Here is a 12218-nt window from a genome sequence, read left to right as displayed (position 1 = left end):
GTAAATGATTCTAACTATTATTGACTGTACGGTCTTGTTTGTTTGAATTTGGAAAGTTGTCTTCTGCCATCCTGCTACTGCTGCTCTTGTAGTTTTCCATTTGAAGCATGACCGCAGACACCCCTTCCCTTTCGTAATTAACGTTAGGGATCTTTCTAATTTGGGGTGTTCCTAAAAAGGCAAGAAGAATAAATTATACACAATCATCCATCTGATCCTATCCTGACAGGTGGATAGTACCCCAAGTCTTGTATACTTGTATTGTATCCGATAAACCGTTGACATTTGTTCAGCTCATTCTACTGATGTCTAATATTATTATATTAAATTAAATTTCTGCCCTTAATAATAAAATTGTATATTTCTATTTTTCAAAATTTATTTATTCTATCTCATTAAATTAAATTAATAATATTTATTAATCAATTTGATCATATATTTAAATATTATATAATTTGTTATAATTTAAGTGAATTAACTAACTATAATATATTCTTGGCGTTCCTACTTGGTACTGTATATAAAATCGAACTTGTATGATTCACAGTTGTTCTAGTATTCACACAACCAATTATTTTATACGCTCCTTTGTTTCACTTTCAGTTTCAGGACAATAGGATATATACATGCAATAGTGGTTAGGCTATAATTTCTGTGTTGTCGGTTGTCACTTTTTGGAGTATTTTATTGGAGGGTCATATTTTTCTTTTTTCTTCTCCCTTTTTATACTTATGGTGTAAAAAGTATTTTATAAAATCATATATATTGTATCATTAGAAATAGTTAATTTTTGGAGATTGTTTAAAAAAAATACAGAAAAACTTAAGTGTTAGTAATTTTTAGTAATTTTAGTCAATATTTAATCAAAATAAATACTAAATTATTTTTAATAAATAAATTATATTAACTTATGTATATAAATTTTAGTAAATACAAGTGTAAATTATGTATTTTATATGTGTCAATTTTTATAAATATATGTATAAATTGTTGATGGTCATGTAGTATTGTTAAAAAAAATATTCAAACGTGTGAAATGTGAATCCTTAATATGTATAAACGCTTTATTGTACAGTGTGTTAAAATTGGTTCCTTTACTCTTTCATAGGATATTGAGTTATTGACCGCATTTATCATAAAGGAATGGCTAACATGTGTCATGTGTGTATGACATTTTCATTATCTGGGGTGTGAATGTACTAATGTAGTGTAACAATTTATTTCTTGTTTTCGGCCCATGAATTGACTATGGCATTTCATTTATCATTCTTGAATTGCTTATCAGGAAATAGGAATGGGCTTTTCTAAATTCTAAGGATTTGCTTTCGAGTCTAAGGAGAGATAAATAATGGTGCAACATTCTCGTCCAAACACTATTTTTTTAATTATTTTATTGGTCTTTATAGTTTTGTAAAATTTTTAATTAGATTTTTATATTTTTTAATTCGATTTTTACATTAATTTTTTTTAATTAGATCTCTCTTGATAGTAATTGGCTTAATTGTATAAAAACTTAACTAAAATAAATTAGTACAGAGACTTAAATAAAAGAAAAAAAAAATGTAGAGATTCAATTAAAAAAAAATTAGTGTAAAAACCAAATAAAAAAAATATAAAAATCTAATTAAAAATTTTGTAAAACTATAAAATAACTAAATCTAAACAATATTGTGCATAAATACCGGAAAAAAAAGAGTATGGAATATGGTGTTACATTAATATGAGTTAGTGAGTAAGATTGTTGTAAGAAATAATACAACACTGAACACATCACCATTATATATAAAAAAAGGAAAATTACGAACAACCACCCCCTAGGGGGAACTTGAAAAACATGCCAACCAATCTATCATCATCATTTTCTTTTTTCAATTGTTGAAAGCTGAATCGATTAACAATTTTGAAAATGCTATCTGGTTTTGAATGCCTTATTATTCCACACCAAAAATAATATTAGACAAATGTCAACGTAAGAAATCAGGACACGTGTGCCGTTATACGTCGTTGAGTATATATCATACTGTGGTTTAGTTGAATTGGAATTGTTATAAACACTAATGGCAATTGCAATTGGAGCTTTCACACTGGACCCCTTCATGAAAGAAACTATAGAGGAATTAACGTATTAAACATTTTAAGTAGTTTGGATTTTGTTGTACAGCTTGCCAAACGAAACAAAATGCCCATCATCTTTGATTAAATTATTACTTTAGTCTCGTTCAGTTTATATTGCCACGCAACTCGTGGATCTATTCATATTTTGGAGAAGTTTGTGAGTATACCAACTCATCATGCCATGTTTCACTATACACGTCATACAAGTTAGGTAAAAGTTTCTTCGGACATTAGATTGTGTATTCGTGGACATAGCAAATGTTAATATAAGTGGGTGTTTGATTTAAGGAATTTAGTTCATTTTTGACAATTATTTATAAAGATATATTATTTTTATGTTTTCCTGAAATCTTAAGTACAATAAGACAACCTAATTATTTAGATTTTAATTCAAATTCAATGTTTTGAATTCAAATAAAAAAAATTTAATTTTAATATAATATTAATATAAAATAATTTTATAAATATTTTTAATTACATAATATGATGTAAGAGTATTTTTAAGATTTTTTATTTTTTAAGGGATGATTTCACATATAATATTATAGTCCTCTTAACCAATTCTTTTGGTTTGGAAAATGGAGGATGGAAGGTTCTTTGTTCAAGGAAATGCTATGTTCATATTTCTAATTTTGAGAGTAATATCAGTAATTTTTGGGAGAATGAACAGTGAAAACTTGAGAGGTACCACACTCCTTTATTTGATCTTGTTATGGCATATCTGAGTTCTCGAAAAATATGAAATTTTTATTTGGCTATGTATTATTCATGATGCAATTTCCACAACTGCTTTTTGATTTCATAGAAATTTGGGCAGCTCTGATTTGTGTCTTTGGTGTAATATTGAACCTGAAACGATTTTTTACTGTCTTCGTGAGTGTTCTAAGGGCAAAGCTATTTGACATAGTTTGAATTTGGAAGTTCACGGTCAGCAGTTAGATTGTTGGTTGCGCAGGGGTATGAATTCTAATACCTTCCTCTTCTCGGCGACTATTTGGTGGATTTGGAGGGATCTTAACAATGATGTTTTTAATCTGGCTAATCCATGGAGAATGGGTAAGGTTATAGCTCTTATTCATGCTTCCTAATCTGAACTTTATAAGTTCTTATCTATGCATTATCTGTCTACTCCTTATTTGCTACTTGCTTGGTCTCCTTCTACTCAATTTTCGGTTAAAGTAAACTGTGATGCTAGTAAATTTGGTGAATCTGCTGGTTTTGGGTGTGTATTGCGTAACTATAATAGCTCTTGGTTGTGTGGTTGTGTTGGTTTTTTATCATCTGCTATTATTTTTCGAAGCGTGCTTTTTGCAATTTGGAGATGACTAATTCTAGTATAGGAAGTTGGGTTTAGAGACGTCACTTGCGAGACAGATTATTTGGATGTTTTTATTCTTGTTAATAATAGGAACAACTAAGTACAAAGTTCTGATAATGATTTAGTGACTAAAATTAAAGAGATTTTAAACTGAAATTAGAGAGTAAAAATCACTCTAATTCAAAGAGATATCAACTTGATTGTTGATGTTTTGGCTAAATATGCAGCATCTAATTACATATAGCAATAATAAGATGAACCTTAAAAAAATTTAACAGTATTATTGTAGTGAGACTGCGTCTTTAGTATTTAGTGTGTTTTCTAACTTTTTTTTTTGACACAAAAAAAGAAAAATTATAAAATCTTATTGGAAGTATCTTCCTTTATATTACAAAAGCAAATTTATCCTAAAAAATTAAGTTAATTTATCACAAGAATTGCATAAAGGTAATCCTTACAAGAGTGAGAGTATACATAAATCAATAGCAGATTCCGGAAATGAGAGAGGGAAAGGCGAAGGGCATTCCCGAAATTAAGGGAGAAAAGGGAGGGCAAATGAAAGAAGGAAGGAGGCCCAATCATTCTGAAAAGCCGCTAATGAATCTATCAGAATCCAGCTAGCTTCCTACAATAACGTAGCTTGGACTCCGAGTGACTTTCCTTTCCTTCCTTCCCCATACATAGTTACATACACACACATATACATATACATATACAAATACATACATACATACTCTCTTTCTCTCTCTCTGATGTATTAATTTACGAAAAGCATAAAGTAAAAGCTAAAGCGAAACGACGCATACCATCATCTTGTGAATCCTGACTTTGACATCAACAACAACTACTATTGTTTACTCAATCAGCTTCACTTCACTACTATTAGAATCAAAGATTCACTGCAATTCTCTCTCTCTCTCTCTCTCTTGCTTTTTATCTTCTTCCTCGCTCTCATCTCGCGGTTAGTTCACTTCTTCTTCCCTGATTCTCCTCTTTTCCTTTTTATTTCGTAATTTTCCTTCGTTTAAATTTAGCATCGGTAGCTATGCGCACTAGGTTTGATCGCTGTTTATTGCTTTAGATTCTACATTTATTTTGCGTTCGGTATTCGGATCGCATTGCATTGCATGCGTTCTTGCTTTAGAGGTTGTGTTTTTTATTTTTTATTTTTTTTATTCTGATTTACAGTCAATGGATTCATCATCGATTGAGTTTCGGTGGTGTGTGTAGTTAATGGACTTGAATTTCAATGTGAGCGGTGTAGGATACTCTAAATTGTGAATAAGTGATGCGGTTGAAAATGGAGGCATAGTCACAACATGCATACATTTTTATGACCAAAGGCTTAGCAATAGTAGCATGTTGCTGGTGTTGTAAAATTTTTTGATGTATTTTTAATGTGAAATACTAATGCAACGTGTAGAGCCTGATATATAAATTTATAGTCCCATGTTTGATATAATTCTTACTAGTGATGGTTCTGGTTGTAATTGGAGATGGATTCTTCTTACAAAGATAGGCCAACTTGAGGTAATTAGTTTAACAGATCCATGTTGTAACGAAGGAGGATGATGATGTTATGTCGGCTTTCATAAGTTAGATAATGGTAATGAATCATGATAGAGTTAAAAGTACTCGGAAACAAGAGTGATTAGAACGATGATTTGTTTGAGGTATATGTCTCCTATATTACAGTTTTTAGCAGAGAAGATCAACGGGACTCAACCTTCAGTATGGTGCCCACTTGAGATAAGGTGTTGTAGAATTTAGAGTGACTTTGATCTGGGGGCATTACAGAGGTTAATTTGTATTTGAGTCAGTCTTATATTTGTTTGAAGTTATGTTGTCTCTTTTCATTTTATGCTGTTTAGGGAAGTAATCAAATTGAAATGTGATGCTTCTCTCTCTCTCTCTCTCTCTCTCTCTCTGTATATGTATCTCTTTTATTTATTTATTTTTAATCAATGGTAAACTATGAAATTTAAGATGTTTTTATGATAATAATTTTAAATAAATGATAGTAACAGTGGAGGAAACCTCACAGAAGAGGGGCTTCTTAAGCCATTAAATAATAAAATTGACTTGTCTTGCTCTTAGTAGGTTTGAGAACAATATAGTGATATCCCTTGTCCATTTGACGATTTTAATGTAATTCTTTGCTTCCAAGTTCTTCGTTGGATAAGTTTCTCAGTGAAACTTTGGAATTTTTTGAAGCTTCTACATACATCACACTTTAGTTTTTATTTTTAATTTCTTTATTTTTTATTTTTATTTTCATGGAATATGGTTTCTGTATGTAAAAATATGAAGGGAAAAAGTACTGTAACCTTTCTGTTCGTCTAGTTGCTTGATATTGATATTTCATTTTCATTTTGTTGCAGAACACAACATAAAAGTGGTTGCCTGGAGTGCCAGTACCTATGGATCTAGCTTTCTGTAAAACATATGTCTATAATAGTTGCTGATCCGTTTGGAAGCTTACACTCATTCTGATTTCTATTTTATACATACTGGGCCTAGGTGGTGATGCAATCTGTTGTGATGCATAGGTGCCTCTGGTGCTGTATTCTGTTTGGGTATCTTCATATATGTTGCCTTTCTTTTGATCCAGGACAGAGTTTGAATAGGAGTACTGGTTTAGAGGATTGGTTGGGTTATTCTGGGTCACTTCTAAGATACAAATCTCAACTCAGTGGTTCTGCATTTGCTGAAACATCAACTTCTTCATTCTCATTGATTGAATCAGTTTCTTGTGAGGACCTAGAAGGTGTAGGATCTTTTGATACCACATGCTTGCTAAGCTCAACTCATACTTTGAATCATGATACTAACATATTTGGTGTTGGAAATTTGGAGATACTTTCTCATGTTTCACTTTTATGTCCCGTAGAAGGGTGTACAATAACAGTCAATGTGTCAGGCAGCATTAAACTTGGTCAAAATGCTTCTATTATTGCTGGTTCTGTTGTTTTATCTGCAGCCAATTTAACCATGGAACGCAATTCTTGTATAAACTCATCATCTTTGGGTGGGTCACCACCTGCTCAAACCAGTGGCACACCTGTTGGCTATGATGGAGGTGGTGGGGGACATGGTGGGCGTGGTGCATCTTGTTTAAAAAATAATAACACAAACTGGGGCGGTGATGTTTATGGTTGGTCTACAATATCTGATCCATGGAGTTATGGGAGTAAGGGTGGTGGAAAATCTACTCAAAAACCATATGGAGGGAATGGTGGGGGGCGTGTTAAGCTTCTAGTGAAGGACACTTTATATCTAAATGGGTCTGTCACTGTAGAAGGTGGTGATGGTGGGTCTGATGGGGGAGGTGGCTCTGGTGGAAGCATAGTATTGCATGCTGTAAAGCTGTGAGTATCAACTACTTGTCAATCTCTGACAGTATACCTATTTTTTCATGTTATGACTGCTGAAGGACTGTTATGGATGTTTATAGCTATTAATTTAAGTGCAAAATGCGTTTATACGAAATTTCATTCAGTTTTAATAATAGTAGCAATGATAATGAGTTGTCTAGTTACATATTAAAGGGTTCCAAGATGGTAAGACAGTTGCAGATATTTGTAAAATTCTGTTAATTAAAATTATCAAAGAGGCTTGTAGCTTTTGGTGATGGTGCTGTCGAATTTTTTTTATATGGATCTGCTTACGTATATAGCCCTAGGCCATTTACAAATTGCAACTGTTAGTTCCTTTGTCTAACAGATTTTAAATGTTTTCCGAAATGTCATGCCTTTGTTTATGGTTTTCAAGTTGTTTCTGTTTTGTAGGTTTGTCTTCTCTTATATGAAGGTTTACTATTGAATTAATTTATGATTTCTACTTTATTTTTCTTGTAACTCTTTTGTTGGATTTAACTGTTTGGATGAGTATAGGAAGGGATATGGTATCATCAGTGCTGCTGGTGGAACAGGATGGGGTGGAGGCGGTGGAGGAAGAGTATCACTTGATTGTTACAGCATACAAGAAGATTTAATAATTACTGTTCATGGTTTGTCCCAATATTCTTCTACTTGTGGTAGTTAAAACAGTGTGTTCTACTTGATTTGAATTGTTAGATTAATCCATGTGAATCAAAATATCAAAAAATGGAGCATTCTTTTAAGCATATAAAAGTTTCACTGAAATTTTCAGTATGCACAGTCTGCGTTTTTTACAAAAATAAAAATAGTTTTTTCAGTATGCACGGTCTTATTGACTAGGTTTATTGGGTTTGGTAGTAGTAAAGAGGCAAAAGTTATGTGGAACAGTGCAATCTTTGCAACTATTTCGACTATTTGGTTGGAGCTTAATGCACACACCTTTAATGATAGATTCTTTGAAAAACAAGTCTTAGGATTAGACGCTTAGCATCTATTTGGTGTAAAGCTCATGATACTTTCCCCCTTGGACATGTTGAGAGATTGAAGACGTTTGCCCTTTTTTGTGTGTGTGCGTTTGGGTTTTTTTATAGGAGAACCCTTTTTCCCCCACCTTCTTTGTATTTCTTTGTTCTCACTTTAATGGGATTCTTATTAACATGTAGACATACATAATCTGAAACTTTTGATGTTGTTGAAACCATCAGGCATTTGATGTTTTGAGATATGTTCTTTCGATAAAAAGTTTTTTGGTTGACATTGTCATATCTATAGTTTCAATACTTCCAGATGTAACATGCACGTGTGCTTTTCTCTTTAGCTGTATAGCAAGAAGGCATTCCTACTCAGTTCATGCATTTGTTGTAACAGGAGGTTTGAGTATTGGCTGTCCTGGGAATTCTGGAGCTGCGGGCACATATTTCAATGCGAATTTACGAAGTTTGAGAGTTGGCAATGATAATATCACAACAGAGACTGAAACCCCATTGCTTGACTTCTCAACCACTCCTTCTTTATGGTCAAATGTTTATGTGGAAAATAAAGGAAAAGTTTTGGTTCCACTTGTTTGGTCCAGAGCTCAGGTATAAAATTAATACAATCAATACCCCAATCTGAAGGATTTTGTAAGCCACTTGAATTTCAATATGTTGTATTTATTTGACTTTTTTAAAGGTTAGCGGCCAAATAAGTGTTTATTATGGAGCAAGCTTAACCTTTGGGTTATCTGATTATCCAATTTCTGAATTTGAGCTTGTTGCAGAAGAGCTTTTATTAAGTGATTCTATCATAAAGGTACTAGATTGCAATTCAAAGTGTTTTTCTGTTATAATTTTTTATGCATTTTCTAATCTATGTTCACATGAATTGTTTTAGTCCCCAATTTCTTTATGCTCTGCTTTTAACTCATTATTTAACAAATGCTTTAATTTTATGAAGGTTTTTGGAGCATTTAGAGTTGCTGTTAAGATGTTACTCATGTGGAATTCCTCAATCCAAATTGATGGTGGTGAAAGTACTGTTGTGACTGCTTCGGTATTTGAAGTCAGAAACCTGGCTGTTTTAAGGGTATAATGGTCTTAATCTAAAGTTATGTTCTGCTTGTGTCCATAGATCAATATTTTATTCTTGGTCAGCTGGAGCTTTCATTTTGATTGTGATTGCTATTTTTCAGCAAAACTCTGTCATTAGTTCGAATACAAATTTGGGTTTATATGGTCAAGGACTGCTGCAGTTGACCGGGGACGGCGATACAATTAAAGGCCAGCGGATATCCTTGTCTCTCTTCTATAATGTAACTGTAAGTAATGATATAAATTATACTTATAGTTTCTATGGTTTTTGGTGTGCTTACAAGAGTTTTCCGCGATTGTTTAGGGATCCCCCTTATTTCAGGGAGTTGATACCAAAGAGATATATTGAATTAATGAGGTTTAATAATTCTTTATTCTGTTAGTGGAACTAAATATTTTTGTTATTACAGTGTAAATGAATTAAAACAGAGGAAAGGATGTTGTATGAGTGGCCATATTATATAAGATAACATTAAGAATGAATACATTATTGAGAAAGTTGGAGTGATACCTATTATGAAATGATTATACAATCTTGTCTTTGGTGGTTTGATAATTTTGGGAGATGACTTGTAAAACTGCCAGTAAGAAAGTCAATCAAAGTGAAAGTAGCCCCATAGTTAGGTTAATATCTTGAAGAGTCATAGGGTTGCCCAATTGATCTGTTGCATCATTTCCTCCTTACTAATTCAAGATGTTTTTGGCTCCCATAAAGATGCTAAGATCTTGTGGTGTTCCTTGGTTTATGTTGTGCTTTGGTGTATTTTGTTTGAAATGATGATAGGAACCAATGCAGAATTTGGTGAATCATAGTGGACACTAGTCCTAACAAATTGCAGAGCTGTCAGTAGTGTATTCAGGGTGAATATGTGTAGAGGCTATATGATGTTAGGGGAAGGGTCATTTCCAGTTTAGGCTAGGAAAAAAAATTGCATTTGAAACTTGGTAGAGACTAGGCAAACTCTAATGCTTAGAATATCTATTTTATTTTTCCAAAACTGGAGGTTGATATCATCTTGGTGCAATACTGGAATCTGAGTAATTTTAGAGAAATTTCCACAACTGTTTGATCACTTTCTCTGGCTCCTATTAAAGGAGTGCTAGAGTTTTTGTAATTCCTTTTCAACTGTACGTTTACTTTTTTTTTTTCCAATATTCTCTTTGGTGCTCTGCTCTTGCTTTATTTCATGGAGTGTCATTATCAGATACACAAACGGATTGACATTTGTTGCTGCATGGTTTATCTACTTAGGATTTAGCATTACGTTATTTTTTTCCCCTGATCCTGTTTTGTAGTCTTTTCTTCTCTTCTAATAAAATCTCTTTTCCCACAAAGTAAAAAAGCCTGCAAAGAAACCATTTAGAAGGACTTAGATTGTGATTTGTCTATATGATTTACAATAGGATCCTTTAGCTGTTGTTGATCCATGTAGCTAACTCCCTCTTGCAGTAAAAGACTTTGTGGACATTGTTGTATTTGCATGCAATATGAATCTGCTATTGCTGTTCCCTTTTTAAGGCTTTACTGTCAAGTTCAGTCGATTTTGGTTATATAGCTCAGCTTCTACAAAACAAACAACAACAAAGCCTTGTCCCACTAAGTGGGGTCGGCTACATGAATCAAACGACGCCATTGTGCTCTGTCATGTATCATGTCTACAGAGAGACCGTTTACATGTAGATCTCGTTTGACCACCTCATGGATGGTCTTCTTAGGTCTTCCTCTGCCTTTCGCCCTTTGTCCATCTTCCATCTCATCCACCCTCCTGACTGGATGTTCTATCGGCCTTCTTCTCACATGTCCAAACCACCTGAGACGCGATTCAACCATCTTTTCCACAATGGGTGCTACTCCAACTCTCTCCTTTATATCTTCATTCCTTATTTTATCCAATCGCGTATAACCACTCATCCATCTCAACATCTTCATCTCTGCCACACTAAGCTTATGTTCGTGCTCCCCTTTAGCCGCCCAACACTCCGTACCATAAAGCATAGCCGGTCTTATAGCGGTGCGATAGAATTTACCTTTAAGTTTTAAAGGCACTTTTTTGTCGCATATAAAACCAGATGCACTCCGCCATTTTGACCAACCTGCTTGGATCCTATGATTTACATCATGTTCAATCTCTCCATTATCCTGTATGATGCACCCAAGATACTTAAAACTTTTAACTTTTCGTAGGATATTCTCTCCAATTTTCACTTCTATATTGAAGTTTTCCCTTCTCAGACTGAACTTACATTCCATATATTCCGTCTTGCTACGACTTATGCGCAAACCATACACTTCTAGAGCTTCTCTCCATAACTCTAACTTCTTATTTAGGTTTTCCCTTGACTCTCCTCCATAACTCCAACTTCTTATTTAGGTCTTTCCTTGACTCTCCCATAAGGACGATATCATCGGCAAAAAGCATGCATCATGGCACAGGCTCTTGGATGTGCTCTGTGAGTATTTCCAAGACTAATGTGAAAAGGTATGGACTTAAGGATGATCCCTGGTGTAATCCTATACCAATAGGGAATTCCTCTGTCACACCACCTTGAGTCTTCACACTAGTTGTGGCCCCATCATACATGTCTTTGATTGCCCGAATATATGCGATCCTTACTCTCCTCTTTTCTAAAACCTTCCATAAGACCTCCCTTGGTACCTTATCATACGCTTTTTCCAAATCAATAAACACCATGTGTAGATCCCTTTTATTACTACGATACCTCTCCATCATCCTTCTTAATAGGTATATCGCTTCAGTGGTAGATTTGCCTGGCATAAATCCAAATTGGTTCTCTGTTACTTGTGTCTCTTTTCTCAACCTCCGTTCTATCACCCTTTCCCATAACTTCATAGTATGACTCATAAGCTTAATCCCTCTATAATTTCCGCAACTTTGTATATCTCCCTTATTCTTGTAGATGGGTACCAAGGTGCTCTTTCTCCACTCATCAGGCATCTTCTTTGACATTAAAATCTCATTAAAAATATTGGTTAACCAGTTATGCCTTTTCCACCAAGGCCCTTCCAAACCTCAATCAAGATATTATCAGCTCCTACAGCCCTGCCATTTTTCAACTGCTTTAGGGCCTCTTTTACCTCGAAGTCTCGAATCCTTCGATAGTAGTCAAAGTTTTGATCTTCTTCCCTTGTGCATAATCGACCAAGGCTCGGAAGAGTCTTTTTCCCTCATTAAATAACTCGTAGAAGTAGCTCTTCCACCTTTCATTAATCTTCTCCTCTTGAGCCAACACCTCTCCATCCTTATCCTTTATGCACTTAACCTGATCCAAATCTCTCGTTCTTCTTTCCCGGCTCTTTGCAATTCTATATATACC

The 12218-nt window shown here is 33.9% G+C and overlaps 1 protein-coding gene across 1 annotated transcript in view; it reads left to right on the top strand.

The window, feature by feature from the left end:
* Positions 1-4235: 4235 nt before the first annotated feature.
* The window catches only part of LOC107487532 (uncharacterized), a gene marked incomplete in the record, with an annotated part of 18834 nt that continues 10851 nt past the window's right edge, over positions 4236-12218 (top strand). The window contains 7 exon segments of the mRNA XM_016108189.3: positions 4236-4394; positions 5815-6801; positions 7327-7442; positions 8182-8393; positions 8485-8604; positions 8749-8877; positions 8984-9109. Coding sequence (XP_015963675.1) covers positions 5960-6801; positions 7327-7442; positions 8182-8393; positions 8485-8604; positions 8749-8877; positions 8984-9109 — 1545 coding nt within the window.

The sequence above is a fragment of the Arachis duranensis genome, chromosome 5 (genome assembly GCF_000817695.3).
Source record: "Arachis duranensis cultivar V14167 chromosome 5, aradu.V14167.gnm2.J7QH, whole genome shotgun sequence".
Classification (NCBI taxonomy): domain Eukaryota; kingdom Viridiplantae; phylum Streptophyta; class Magnoliopsida; order Fabales; family Fabaceae; genus Arachis; species Arachis duranensis.
The sequence above is the reverse complement of the archived record's forward strand: the minus strand, read 5'-3'. Positions and strand labels throughout refer to the sequence as shown.